The 13,609-nt window shown below is 40.9% G+C and overlaps 1 protein-coding gene across 1 annotated transcript in view; it reads left to right on the top strand.

Moving 5' to 3' along the window:
• Nucleotides 1–8,646: 8,646 nt before the first annotated feature.
• The window catches only part of ATP1A4 (ATPase Na+/K+ transporting subunit alpha 4), a 29,354-nt gene continuing 24,391 nt past the window's right edge, over nucleotides 8,647–13,609 (top strand). Inside the window, exons 1-4 of the mRNA XM_004442777.3 lie at nucleotides 8,647–9,480; nucleotides 9,672–9,731; nucleotides 11,294–11,497; nucleotides 12,056–12,169. Coding sequence (XP_004442834.1) covers nucleotides 9,328–9,480; nucleotides 9,672–9,731; nucleotides 11,294–11,497; nucleotides 12,056–12,169 — 531 coding nt within the window. The 5' untranslated portion in view covers nucleotides 8,647–9,327. The remainder of the gene's footprint in view (nucleotides 9,481–9,671; nucleotides 9,732–11,293; nucleotides 11,498–12,055; nucleotides 12,170–13,609) is intronic.

Here is a 13,609-nt window from a genome sequence, read left to right as displayed (position 1 = left end):
GCAGGAACAGAAAATCTGTGGGCACAGAGGGAGCCTGCTGAGCCCAATGGTTCAGTGAACAGGGGAGGCTGGGGAGGGAGCCAGGAACTTGTGGACAATGAGCATTTGCACAGGAGGGGCTGGGCAGACCCACGTGGTCAGAGCCAGAGAAAGGGAGAGGATGTGATCTTAAAGACGCAGTAGGGGGTTAAGAAAAAAGATACAAAGAGATTCAACAATCTGCTGGAGGGTCTTAGCGAAAAGGTGAGAGAATCTGACTCTTGGATGTAGTGTTAGAAGTTAAAGCCAACCTCTGACCCAGGCAGAAATGCTTTCTATTTCCTTTCCTTTTTATCTACAGATTAGGAAATGTGATGATTCATCAGAGGCAGACGACAAGTTAAATATTCGTCATGCTAAGAATGCAGCAAAAAATAAGGAAAATGATTAGATCAATATCAAAGGAAGACATTTAATACAAAACAAGTCTTTCAAAAACATCCTCAGCTCCAGTGAATTCAGTGGAGAATTTTTTCCAAATTCTTCAAAGAACATCCTTATATTATTTCAACGATACTAGCATATAGAAAAAAATTTTGTATTGCCCAGCCTATTTTATGAGACAAATACAGTTTTGATAGAATTTAATAAAAATACATAACACAACTTGACTACCACCGAATAGTGGAATGCAAGGACAGTATATTATACAGAAAACTAGCAATGAACGTTAACTAGAAAAATGATTAAATAATCATTTCAAAAGACGTTGAGAAGGTTATCAGTAAAATTCAACATCTATTCCTGATTAAAATATTGGAGGAAAAAGCCTATATGAAAATGTAATCATGCTCAGAGGAGAGAGGAAAGCATGTAGTAAATTTAGGAAACTCTAATAATAGCAACTATAAGAAAAGCAATAGCAACAACATCTAAAATCCTGGATTTTGTATTTAAGTGGTCTAAAGAAAGAGACAAATGTGAAAAAATAAAAACTTATTTTTTTGGTAAAGGACACGATTAAATACCTAAAAAAATCCAAGGAAGTCAGCCAAAACAAAGCAACAGCAGCAACCACAAAAAATCCTAGAAGCAGTGAGTTCAAAGCTACAGGGTACAAGACATCAATTTTTAAAAAATCAAATACATCCCTAAATATTAGTAAGATGGATAATACAGTACAAAGAGCTTCTATTTACAACAGGGCCAAAACAAATTATACTCAAGATTTAGCATGTGCAACATATGGTACTTATTAAAGAAAATTTAAAAGCACAATGAGAGTAACAAAGAAAAACATGAATACACGGAGAGCTAAATGCGACTGCTGTTTGGGAAGACAGAATATCGTAAAGACAAAAATAAGTTACTATAAAGAGTCAATCCAACAGCAATTAAAATCTTTACTGCCTTTTTATAAAACATGACATGTTGGTCGTGACATTCAGCTGCAAGAGCGATCAGGCAAGAATATCAGAGTTTTTAAATGTGTAATTATGAAGCAAATGAGTAGATAACTGTAATGCTAGCATATTTACCCTTACAGATTTTAAAACATATCAGACCAAAACCTTATAACGTCAAAACTAAAACCTGAAAATTCATCATTCATTCAATATATATTTAGGAACTATTTGTGGACAAACTCCTGTATGCCAGGCACCATTCTAGGGGCTGTATATACAACCATGAGTAAGCCAGGAAAAGTCCCCACCACCGTGGAGAGACAGATAAAAAGTCCACAGATAAATGGGCAGGATAATTTTAGAGGGTGAAAAGTGCGGTGAAGACCATAAATGATAGACTGAGGGCTGTGTGTGGAAGGGGCTAGTTGGGATTTGTCAATCAGACATCTCTGAAGAAGTAGACTTTTGAGCTAAGATCAGTGGAATAAAAGGGGTTTCCAAAAATAATTTCAATTGATTATACGTCAATAAAGTTGCTTTGGGGGTCCTCCTATGTGCAAAGCTGGGCTGAGTCCTGTTGTCTCACAGATGATGCATAGACAAACTTGGCAATTTTAACTTTAATTCTAACCTTGCTTTTAAGGATTTTAGGATCTACATTAAACACAAAGACTGGGAGAAAATATTTGTTATGTATATGACAAGGGGTTCCTACAAATCAATAAGAAAAAGAAAACAATGGAAAATTGGGCAAATGATAAGAACAACAATTCACAAAAATAAAGATGAAATCCAGAAAGCCAATAAATATAAGAAAAATTACTCACCCAGGCAATAAAGAAATGCAAAGTGAAATTAAAATATACTAAATTTTACCGATGATAATGGTAAAAATGTAAAAGATCAAGGTCACCTAGTGTAATCAAAGGTGTGGGGAGCAGGCATTCTTGCATCTTGTAGCTGAGATATAGGTAGGAAGAGCCCCTTTGAAGAGCAATCTGGCAGAATCTTTCAAGATTTTAAATGAGAGTATCCTATGATTCAGCAACAGGAATCGATTCTACAGAAATTGAAGCTCAAGAGCCTGAAGCTACCCTATCTACAAGGATGCCCCTGCAGCAGTGTTATTTTTTGATTCGGATCCCGGGCGCACACAGATGCACCGCTTCTCCGGCCATGCTGAGGCCGAGTCCCACATACAGCAACTAGAAGGATGTGCAGCTATGACATACAACTATCCACTGGGGCTTTGGGGGAAAAATAAATAAATAAATAAAATTAAAAAAAAAAAAAGAATACATCCCCTTTTAGATATCTATTTGCATAAACACAGAAAAAAAACTGGAAGGACATGCAGCACACTGCAAATAACAATAACATCAGCGGTGGGGAATCTAGGTTCAGAGGCAGGGAAAGTGGGACTTTCAGTTTTTATTGTGTACATTTTTAAGAAAGAAGAACAATCCAATCCAATCTGTTATAGAAACAGACTATCATTTGTCCCAACGGGGAAGGGAAAATTTCTATTTCTGAATATTGAAGGAGGATTGCATCTGCACCAAGATGGATGTTTTCAGATAGAGTCATATTTTTACAAAGCATGCCAAACTGAAATGCAATTAAATAAATATCGAACAATGGAAAGGGAAAATATATGAGACACGCATCACTGAAAAAATGCATAAATGGGTGATAGAAATATATCGCTGCTTCAGATCCTTTTTGGAAGGAGCTAGTGTATAATTTACACACGAAACATATATAAAGTTAATACAGTCAAACCATTTACCTAGAGGTCAAAGAAGGTGAACAGAAGTGATAAATATGCCATACAAAAATGAGATACTACAGTGTTATCACATGGAAAAGCGTATTTTACTCTCACTGAGAACAGCTGCACATTAAGCCACAAATAAAAGTAACGATACTTAACTCAATCTATTAACGGAGCACATATGTATATGTCAGACATTGTGCTTTACATAGAGCACCTCACTTAAATCTTTACTCTTGCCACCATACAAGGTAGATGTTATCCCCCTCTACAGATGAGGAAAGAGAGGCACAGAAAAGTTAGGTAACTTACCCATAGCCACACAGCCAGTAAGCAGAGGAGCCAGGATTCAAACCCAGCATTGATTCAAAAGTCCAAGATCTGACCTATTCTGCTATCTCATCTCCTAAAACTAAAAGCTCAAAATCAACATGGGTGGAGAAGTGCATCTCAGTAAAACACTCACACACAGAGTGCCTGCTTTATTTTTGAGTCAGCTATCTAGGGTACCTCTAAGTCTCAAAAGTTGGCAGGACCAACCTGAGACTCTGTTCTAGTCTTGCCCTCAGACTGAAATTCTCTCTGTGGCAGAACTTACTCCAATCACCCTCAGACTCAGAGACTGAGACGTCTGCATTCTGTTAGAACTTTCACGAGGCCTTTGTGACAACAGATCTGGGCCATTGCCTCGGTGCCCACAGGGCCTCTGGGGCTCCCAGCACACTCTGAAGCCCATCTGGCCTCCTCGCTCCCACTGTGTTTCCCACTTGCTCAGCACCCTGTGCATCTTCACTTCATCGCTTAGGCTCATAGCTACTCTCCACATTTCTTTTTATTTTTTAATTTTATTATTTTACTGACGTCATATTGGTTTATAACATTGTGTAATATCAGGTGTACATTATTATATATCAGTTTCTGTATAGACTACGTCGTGCTCACCCCCAATAGTCTAGTTTTTATCTGGCACCATACATATGTGCCCCTTTACCCCTTTTGCCCTCCCCTAAACCCCCTTCCTCTCTGGTAACCACTAATCTGTTCTCTTTGTCTATGTGTTTGTTTATCTTCCACGTATGAGTGAAATCATACGGTATTTGTCTTTCTCTGTCTGACTCATTTCCATTAACATAATACCCTCAAGGTCCATCCATGTTGCAAACGGCATGATTTTGTCTTTTTTTATGGCTGAGTAGTATTCCATTGTATATATATACCACATCTTCTTTATCCATTGATCTGTTGATGGGCACATGGGTTGCTTCCAGGTCTTGGCTATTGTGAATAATGCTGTGATGAACATAGGGGTGCATAAATCTTTGAATTGTTGATATCACATTCTTTGGATAAGTACATAGTAGTGGGATAGCTGGATTGTATGGTACTTCTATTTTTAATTTTTTGAGAAATCTCCATACTGTTTTCCATAGTGGCTGCACCAGTTTGCGTGTATGAGGCTTCCATTTTTTCCACATCCTCTCTAACATTTGTTATTTTTTGTCTTGTTGACTATAGCCATTCTGAGGGGTGTAAGGTGATATCTTATTGTAGTTTTGATTTGCATTTCCCTAATAATTAGTGAGGTTGAACATCTTTTTATGTGCTTGTTGGCCATCTGTATATCTTCTTTGGAAAAATGTCTGTTCATATCCTCTGCCCATTTTTTGATTGGGTTGTCTGTTTTTTTGTTGTTGAGTTGCATGAGTTCTTCATATATTTTGGAAATTAACCCCTTGCTGGATATATGATTTGCAAATATTTTCTCCCAGTTGGTGGGTTCTCTTTTCGTTTTGTTCATGGTTTCCTTTGCCTTGCAGAAGTTTTTAATCTGATGTAGTCCCATTTGTTTATTTTTCTTTTGTTTCCCTTGCCTGAGTAGACACGGTATTCAAAAAGATGCTGCTAAGACCAATGTCAAAGAGTGTATTGCCTATATTTTCTTCTAGGAGTTTTATGGTTTCAGGTCTTACATTCAAGTCCTTGATCCATCTTGAGTTAATTTTTGTGTACGATGTAAGATAATGGTCTGCTTTTATTCTTTTGTACATGGCTATCCAGTTTTCCCAACACTATTTATTGAAGAGACTATCCTTTCTCCATTGTATGTTCTTGGCTGCTTTGTGAAAGATTAGCTGTCCATAGATATGTGGTTTTATTTCTGGGCTTTCAGTCCTGTTCCATTGATCTATGTGTCTGTTTTTCTGCTAGTTCCATGCTGTTTTGATTACAATAGCTTTGTAGTATATTCTGTAGTCAGGGATTATGATGCCTCCAGCTTTTTTACCAAGATTGCTTTGGCTGTTCAGGGTCTTATGTTGTTCCTTATAAATTTTAGGATTCTTTGTTCTATTTCTGTAAAGAATGACATTGGGATTCTAGTTGGAATTACATTGAATCTGTAGATTGCTTTAGGTAATACGGGCATTTTAACTATATTTATGGTTCCCACCTATGAGCATGGAATATCTTTCCATTTCTTTATGTCTTCTTCGATTTCTTTCAATAATATCTTATAATTTTAGTGGACAGGTCTTTTGCTTCCTTGGTTAAATTTATTCCTAGATAGTTTACTCTTTTTGTTGCGATTGTAAATGGGATCGTATTCTTGACTTCTCTTTCTGCTAGTTTGTTAATAGCGTATAGAAATGCAACTGATTTTTGTGTGTTGATTTTGGACTCTGCAACTTTGCTGTAGTTGTTGATTATATCTAATAGTTTTCTGTTGGATTCTTTAGGGTTTTCTATATATAGAATCATGTCATCTGAAAACAGTGAGACTTTACTTCTTCCTTTCCAATTTGGATACCTTTTATTTCTTTTTCTTGCCTAATTGCTCTGGCCAAAACCTCCAGTACTATGTTGAATAAGAGTGGTGAGAGTGGGCATCTTTGTCTTGTTCCTGTTCTCAGAAGGATGGCTTTCACTTTTTCACCATTAAATATGATGTTGGCTGTGGTTTTGTCATATATGTCTTTTATTATGTTGAAGTACTTTCCTTCTATGCCCATTTTATTGACAGTTTTTATCATAAATGGATGTTGGATCTTGTCGAATGCCTTCTCTGTATCTATTGAGATGATCACGTGATTTTTATTCCTCATTTTGTTAATATGGTGTATCACATTGATTGATATGTCGATGTTGAGCCATCCCTGCATCCCTGGTCTGAATCCCACTTGGTTGTAGTGTATGATCCTTTTAATGCATTGCTGTATTCGATTTGCTAATATTTTGTTGAGGATTTTTGCATCTATGTTCATCAGTGATATTGGCCAGTAATTTTCCTTTTCTGTGTTGTCCTTGTCTGGTTTTGGTATCAGGGTAACATTGACATTGTAGAATGAGTTAGGAAGCATCCCATCTTCTTCAGTTTTTTGGAATAGTTTGAGAACGATAGGTACTAAATCTTGGAATGTTTGGTAGAATTCTCCAGAGAAGCCATCTGGTCCTGGCCTTTAGTTTTGGGAAGGTTTTTGATTACTGTTTCAATCTCTTGTGATTGGTCTATTCAGAGTCTCTATTTCTTCTTCTTCTTTTTTTTTTTTTTTTTTGTTTTGTGAGGAAGATTGGCCCTGGGCTAACACCCGTGCCCATCTTCCTCTACTTTATATGGGACACTGCCACAGCATGGCTTGACAAGCGGTGCATTGGTCTGCACCCGGGATCCAAACCTGCGAACCCTGGGCCACCACAGCAGAGTGCTCGAACTTACCCACTACACCACCAAACTGGCCCCTCTCTATTTCTTCTTGATTCCATTTGGGGAGGTTGTATGATTCTAACAATTTATCCATTTCTTCTAGGTTATCCAATTTGTTGGCATATAGTGTTTCATAGTATTCTCTTATAATCCTTTGTTTTTCTGTGGTATCTATTATAATTTCTCCTCTTTCATTTATAACTTTATTTGAGACTTCTCCTTTTTTCCTTAATGAGTCTGGCTAAACGTTTGTCAATTTTGTTTATTTTCTGAAAGAACCAGCTCTTAGTTTCATTGATCCTGTCTATTGTTATTTTAGTCTCAATTTCATTATTTCTGCTCTAATTTTTATTATTTCCCTCCTTCTGCTGACTTTGGGCTTTGTTTGTTCCTCTTTTTCTAGTTCTGTTAGGTGTATTTTAAGATTACTTATTTGAGATTTTTCTCGTTTGTTGAGGTAGGCCTGTATTGCTATAAATTTCCCTCTTAGTACTACTTTTGCTGCATCCCATAAGAGTTGGTATGTTGTGTTTTCATTTTCATTTGTCTCCAGGTATTTTTTTATCTCTCCTTTAATTTCTTCATTGATCCAGTGGTTGTTCAGCAGCATGTTGTTTAGTCTCCACATATTTGTGACTTTCCTGGCTTTTTTCTTGTAGTTGATTTCTAGTTTCGTAGCACTGTGGTCAGAAAAGCAGCTTGATACGATTTCAATCTTCATAAATTTGTTGAGGCTATGCTTGTTTCCCAACATGTGGTCTATCTTTGAGAATGTTCCAAGCGCACTTGAGAAGAATGTGTATCTATTACCTCCATGCGGTCTAGTGTTTCATTTAAGGCCACTATTTCCTTGTTGACTTTCTGTCTGGATGATCTATCCATTGATGTAAGTGGGCCGTTGAGTTCCCCCAGTATTATTGTGTTACTGTCAATTTCTCCCTTTAGGTCTGTTAATAGTTGCTTTATATACTTTGATGTTTCTGTATTAGGTGCATATATATCCTATATATTAATAAGTGTTATGTCCTCTTGGTGGAATGTCCCTTTCATCATTATACACTGCCCCTTCTTGTCTCTCATTATCTTTTTTATCTTGAAGTCTGCTTTGTCTGATGTGGTTACACCTGCTTTCTTTTGCTTGCCATTTGCTTGGAGTATCATCTTCCATCCTTTCACTCTGAGCCTATGTTTGCCTTCATAATTCAGATGTGTTTCCTGGAGGCAGCATATTGTTGGGTCTTGTTTTTTAATCCATCTAGCCACTCTGTGTCTTTTGAGTGGAGAATTCAATCCATTTACATTTAGAGTGATTATTGATATATGAGGGCTGAATACCCCAGGGCTTATATGCAGCCCCTGCTGCTGATGGAGTTGGTGACTGGGGTGTCTCTACCAGGAGCTGGGTGCTCCCACCCTGTGTGTTTGCAGCCTGTGTGGATGGGCCACTCCACCAACTGTGCAAGGCAAGACCAGGCATTGCTGCCACCGCTGCCCCTCAGGGAGTTCACGTGCGCGTGCGCGCCCCCGGGGCTGCCACCAGCAGCTGCTGCCTCCTCGGGGGCGTTTGCGCACGCGCGGGGAGCCGCAGCCAACCAGCTGCCGCCTCTCCTCGCTCCTTGGTCGTTCCCGGGTGTGCGGGGTCACCGCTGGCCCCGCCGTGGCTCTTCGGCTGTTATAGCGGGGCTGCCGCTTGGGCGTTTGTGCGCGCGCGCCGGGGGCCGCCGCCGCCGCCGCCGCCGCTCTCCGGCCTTAGCGCCGCTTCGGGTGCGTGGGGCTGGGCTGCCCTGCCTACACTCACAGTCCCGCCGGCGGCTGCGTGGGCTTCCGCGTCCTGCATCGCTGCCCCAGGAGCCAGGGAGGGGGCTGGGCAGTGGAGCCCACCCACCTTCAGTTGTATAGCTGCCTGGATCTCTCGGTCCTTTTGTGCTGTGTAGGGAATCCTCTGTTGGTCACTGGATGTCTGGTTGTAATTTAGAGGGGAGAGACAAAGGGAACCTCTCACTCCCTCTCGCCCTCCACTTCTTTGTTCCCCTAGGTCCTCAGGCTTCATTTCCTCAACTCCATCTCTTCACCCTTCCACCTTCCCTAACTCTCTCAGGCCCCAGGCTCTTCTCCCGCCTCCACTCCCTCCTTCCTGACACTTCTGCCCCCACCTCTTACAGCCTCACAGTCTTTTTCTCTTGTGAGAGAGATGGTCTCTCCGGCCTCTGCACTCCTCTCTCGGTTTTCTCCCTCAGTCCTCTCCTCTCTCCCTCCCCCTTCCACTCACTTCTCCACCACCTGGCTCCTCCATTCCCTCCACTTTCTCTCTGCTCCCTCTTTTTCTCCCCACCACTTTATTCTTCTCATTGTCTGTCCCCTCCCTCTCACCCTCTCACCCCTTCCAGCCTCCCGGTTCCCTGGCCTTCCCTCACTCTTTTGCTTTCTTCCCACCAGTTGAGGTGGGTCAGCCACATCTAGGGATAACTATGGAGCTTGGGAAGACAAGGGGGAAGGTGACTCCCCGTGAGCTGAATCCAAACCCAAGACCTAAAAGGGGGCCGAAAATGGGTAGGAAAAGAAGGGTGAAGAGGAAAAAAAACATGGCAGATATGGAGGAGCTGAAGAAGGAAGTGGTCATGGTGAGAATACCCAAAATGGATGCTGACAAATTACCCTCTGAAAATACTCACCCCTCAGCCTTTTAACATCTTACCTTGAGAATTAATCACACAGGCCAGAGCCATCCCTCTTCCCCCAAATGTTTCTCCCCCTCCCCTGGACATGATCCGGGGTCACCACCTCTACCTCAATGACTCCACTGTCTCCTCAGAATGACCATAAATTAACTTTGGAAGAGCTGAGCAGGAAGTATTCCGTGGACCTGACAAAGGTGAGTGAAGGAACAACCTGAGGGAGGCACCGGGTCTCTGTCCCCGACTTTGAGGTTATCAGGACAAAAGTGGAGCTAGAAATCAAGCCCCCTCGCTTTGAGTCCAGTATTCTTACCCTTAACCTCCACCCAGCCAAGGTCCACAGGACACACACTCTGGGAAGAAGATGATGATCTTAACTACTCCCAAGAGAGGTTAGGATTAGATAAGAAAGTAAGAATGGTTTAGGGCAGTCTTTCTCAGAGCTTTGTCCTCAGGACCCTTTCACACTCTTATTATCAAGGACCCCAAAGACTTATGGTTATGTGGGTTACACCTATCTATATTTACTGTATTAGAAATTAAAATTGAGAAAATTTAAAAATGTTTCCTAATTCATTTAAAAACAAGAGTAAACCCATTGTATGTTAGTAAAAATAATATTTTTATGACAACTGTGTTTTTCAAACAAAAATAGTGGCATTTTACATTTTTTAAAACCTGTTTAATGTCTAGCTTTTTAATAAAAGATGGCTGGATTCTCATATATTTTCAGTATTAAATCTGCTGCGATACCATGTGTCATGTAGCATTTGGAAAATTCTACTGTATGCTCAAGAGAATGAGAGTGAAAAAGGAAAACAATGAATTTAGTATTATTATAAAAATTGTTTGAACTTGTGGACCCCCTGGAAAGGGTCTCCCGTGGGTCCCCAGACCACACTTTGAGAACCCCTGGTTTAACAGCAAAACCGTGTATAACTACTACTACTATTACTGCTGCTGCTTCTACTAGAACCAGTAATACAATGATCACAAATAAAACACTTAAATAGAAGCCCTCCAAATTTAAGTTCCTCTTAGCTCTAGAATTTTGCAGTGGCTTGGAGTGACCATCTGGTAACCGGAAAAGAGTGTAGGAGGCTTGTCTTGTTTTTATTAAAATTGTATGTTTTTCAGGGGGAGGTTGGGGAGTGGCTGATGGCGATTAAAGACAGTGTGTTTTACAATCCTCTGGTAGGTTCTACTATCATTTTCATTTCGAATAAAAAGCACACAAGCTTGTGGACAAGGCTACAATGAGAATCTATGCATTCATGTATTTAGTAGGGTTTTTTTCCTGTTTCTAAATTAAAGAGTCAAAGTGTGAATGTCCATATGTTATCAACATTATGTATTCTATCTCATCATTACATTAGTCTTGCACATTATATTATAAACTGTCTGTTGATATTTATCTCGCCCTAGAGTTGGAGCTCCGTAGGGTAGGGACCATTCTCACTCATTTTGGTACCACAGTACTAGACCCAAGATGGGTGTTCAAAAAGCTTCATGAATCAATCCATAAACTAAAAATCCTTCCTCTGTAAGCATGCTAAATGATATCCCTTCTATAATGCAAATTTTAAAATCCCACTTATCTAGGAAGAACTTCCAGACTGACATTCAGAGAGCTTCATTGGTCTCTAGACCCATCCTAGGGCTATAAATGGCAGATCTGAGTTTTGAAGCCAAGTTCCCCTTTGCTATAGCTGCTTCTCTTTTCATGGTTCTCTATCCATCCCTATTTCTTTCCACACAGGGCCTTCGCCCTGAAAAGGCACAGGAAATACTGAATCGAGATGGACCCAATACACTTACCCCACCCCCCACCACTCCTGAATGGGTCAAATTCTGTAAACAACTGTTTGGTGGCTTCTCCCTCCTACTGTGGATGGGTGCCATTCTCTGCTTCGTGGCCTATGGCATCCAGATGTATTCCAATGAGGAGTCTACCAAAGATAATGTGAGTCTGTTCAACTGCTACTGCCAAGCCCAGTCTCTGCTTAGCCCCTGTTACTCTTATGCTCAGCAGCCTAGCATTCCTCAAGTCCTCTGGCCCAAATCCCCCAGGCCCAAATCTCCCAGGATTTTCTAAGGGATCCCATGGTCCCTCCTGGTTTCCCTATCCTTTTATCTAGAAAGCTACTGATTCAGCTCTCTGGGTACATGGTATCCCCCAGAAACTTGCTGTCCTTTGATTATCTTTCCAAATGATCATCAAAGCACTTTGCAGTCCCTTTCTCTTGCCAAGAATTTTGTCCCTTCATCTCCTTCCTTCCCATCTTCCTCACTATCTGCCTCCCACCCCATGAATAGCCTTCCTGGAGAGGAAGATACAGGCCTTCTCAGACCTGGGATTTTGCTGGCCCCTCATCATCACTCAGGGTTCCTTCACCTTTCCAACTGAGTCCAGTGGTTTCTTCCACCTGGAGAAATGGCTGTTCCCCTTGCAAGCTGACTTTCTGCGGATGAAGAGGAAGAAAAGGACCTACTGATGAGCCCTTTCTTTCCTTACTCCCAGCTGTACCTGGGCATTGTACTAGCTGCCGTGGTCATCATCACTGGCTGCTTCTCCTATTATCAGGAGGCCAAGAGCTCCAAGATCATGGAGTCTTTTAAGAACATGGTGCCTCAGGTAGGATTGGAGTGGGAGGATCTAGTGAGAGGAGGTGTAGAATGTGGCCAAATACATGATTACTAAGTCCCCTGGAGAATTATATCCTGCGATGAGTGAGCTGAGTGAGGCCGACGATGAGGGTAGGGTTCACTTAGGTTTTACTCTGTCAGGCCTGAGAAAGACACAACATCACCTGTGAAATAGTCTGGTCTAGATTGCATAATCTGAATCTAATGAGCATAATCTGAAACCCTAAATAAGAACATTCTATTAAAAAAAAGGGAGGAGGCAAAGGAGGCTGGGGAGGCTAGATTCTTTAAATGTCAATGACATTAATGTCAAAGAATGACTGTGGAAACGTTCGATTAAAGGAGGCAAAAGAGACACGACAACTAAATGGAATACCTGGCCCTAGACCGAATCCTATGCTGGAGGAGAAAATAATGCTGTAAAGAATATATCGGGGGGCCGGCCCAGTGGCATAGTGGTTAAGTTCGCGTGCTCTGCTTCAGCAGCCGGGGGTTCGCAGGTTCGGATCCCGGGTGCAGACCAAGGCACCACTCATCAAGCCACTCTGTGGTGGCGTCCCACATACAAAATAGAGGAAGATGGGCACAGATGTTAGCTCAGGGCTAATCTTCCTCAGCAAAAAGAGGAGGATTGACAATGGATGTTAGCTCAGAGCCAGTCTTCCTCACAAAAAAAAAGAAAAATGAATATATTGGGTCAACTGACAAAACTGGAATATAGACAGTAGATTAAAGTGTTGGATCAATGTAAAATTTACTGAAATTGATAACTGTAATTGTAGTTATTTAATATCCTAATTCTTGGGAAATGCACAATGATGTAGGTAACTTAGCCTCAAATAGTTCAGGAAAAAAATATTCCCATACACACATATGTAGAGACAGAAAACAAATGACAAAGAAAATGGGATAAAATGTTAATAGGTGAATCTGGGTAAAGGTTATACAGGTGTTCTTGGGACAGTTTTTTCTCTTGCAACTTTTTCTGAAAGTTTAGATTATTTTCCAATAGAAAGTTTTTTTTTAAGTACCTGGAAATAATATGACAATAGAAAGAGGTTCCTAGGCACAGGGCTAGAAACTTGGAAAGGAACAGGCTCTAAAATTTCCCAACAGCAAGATCACGTTCTAGCATTACAGCCCAGGATCGTCTCCCTTTGGTGTCAACATAACTTAATTCCTTCCTTGGATAAGAGTTCCGGGGAAATGTTGTGGTAGAATGAAATAGGAGTTTTGACTATCAGTTAGCTTTTCCTGCCTAACTAACCACCCCAAAACTTAGAGGCTCAAAACAACAAACATTATTTCTCACAATTCTGTGGCTGGGCTGTTCTTCTGATCTGGGCTGACCTTGGCTGGTGCTGGGTGGTCTAAGATGATCTCATTCACATGTCTGGGGTCTCAACTGAGATGAATGGGACAGCTGGGG

Source organism: Ceratotherium simum, chromosome 2 (assembly GCF_057802395.1).
Source record: "Ceratotherium simum simum isolate JZ-2026a chromosome 2, ASM5780239v1, whole genome shotgun sequence".
NCBI lineage: Eukaryota > Metazoa > Chordata > Mammalia > Perissodactyla > Rhinocerotidae > Ceratotherium > Ceratotherium simum.
Note: the sequence above shows the minus strand (reverse complement) of the source record. Positions and strands in the feature narration are given on the sequence as shown.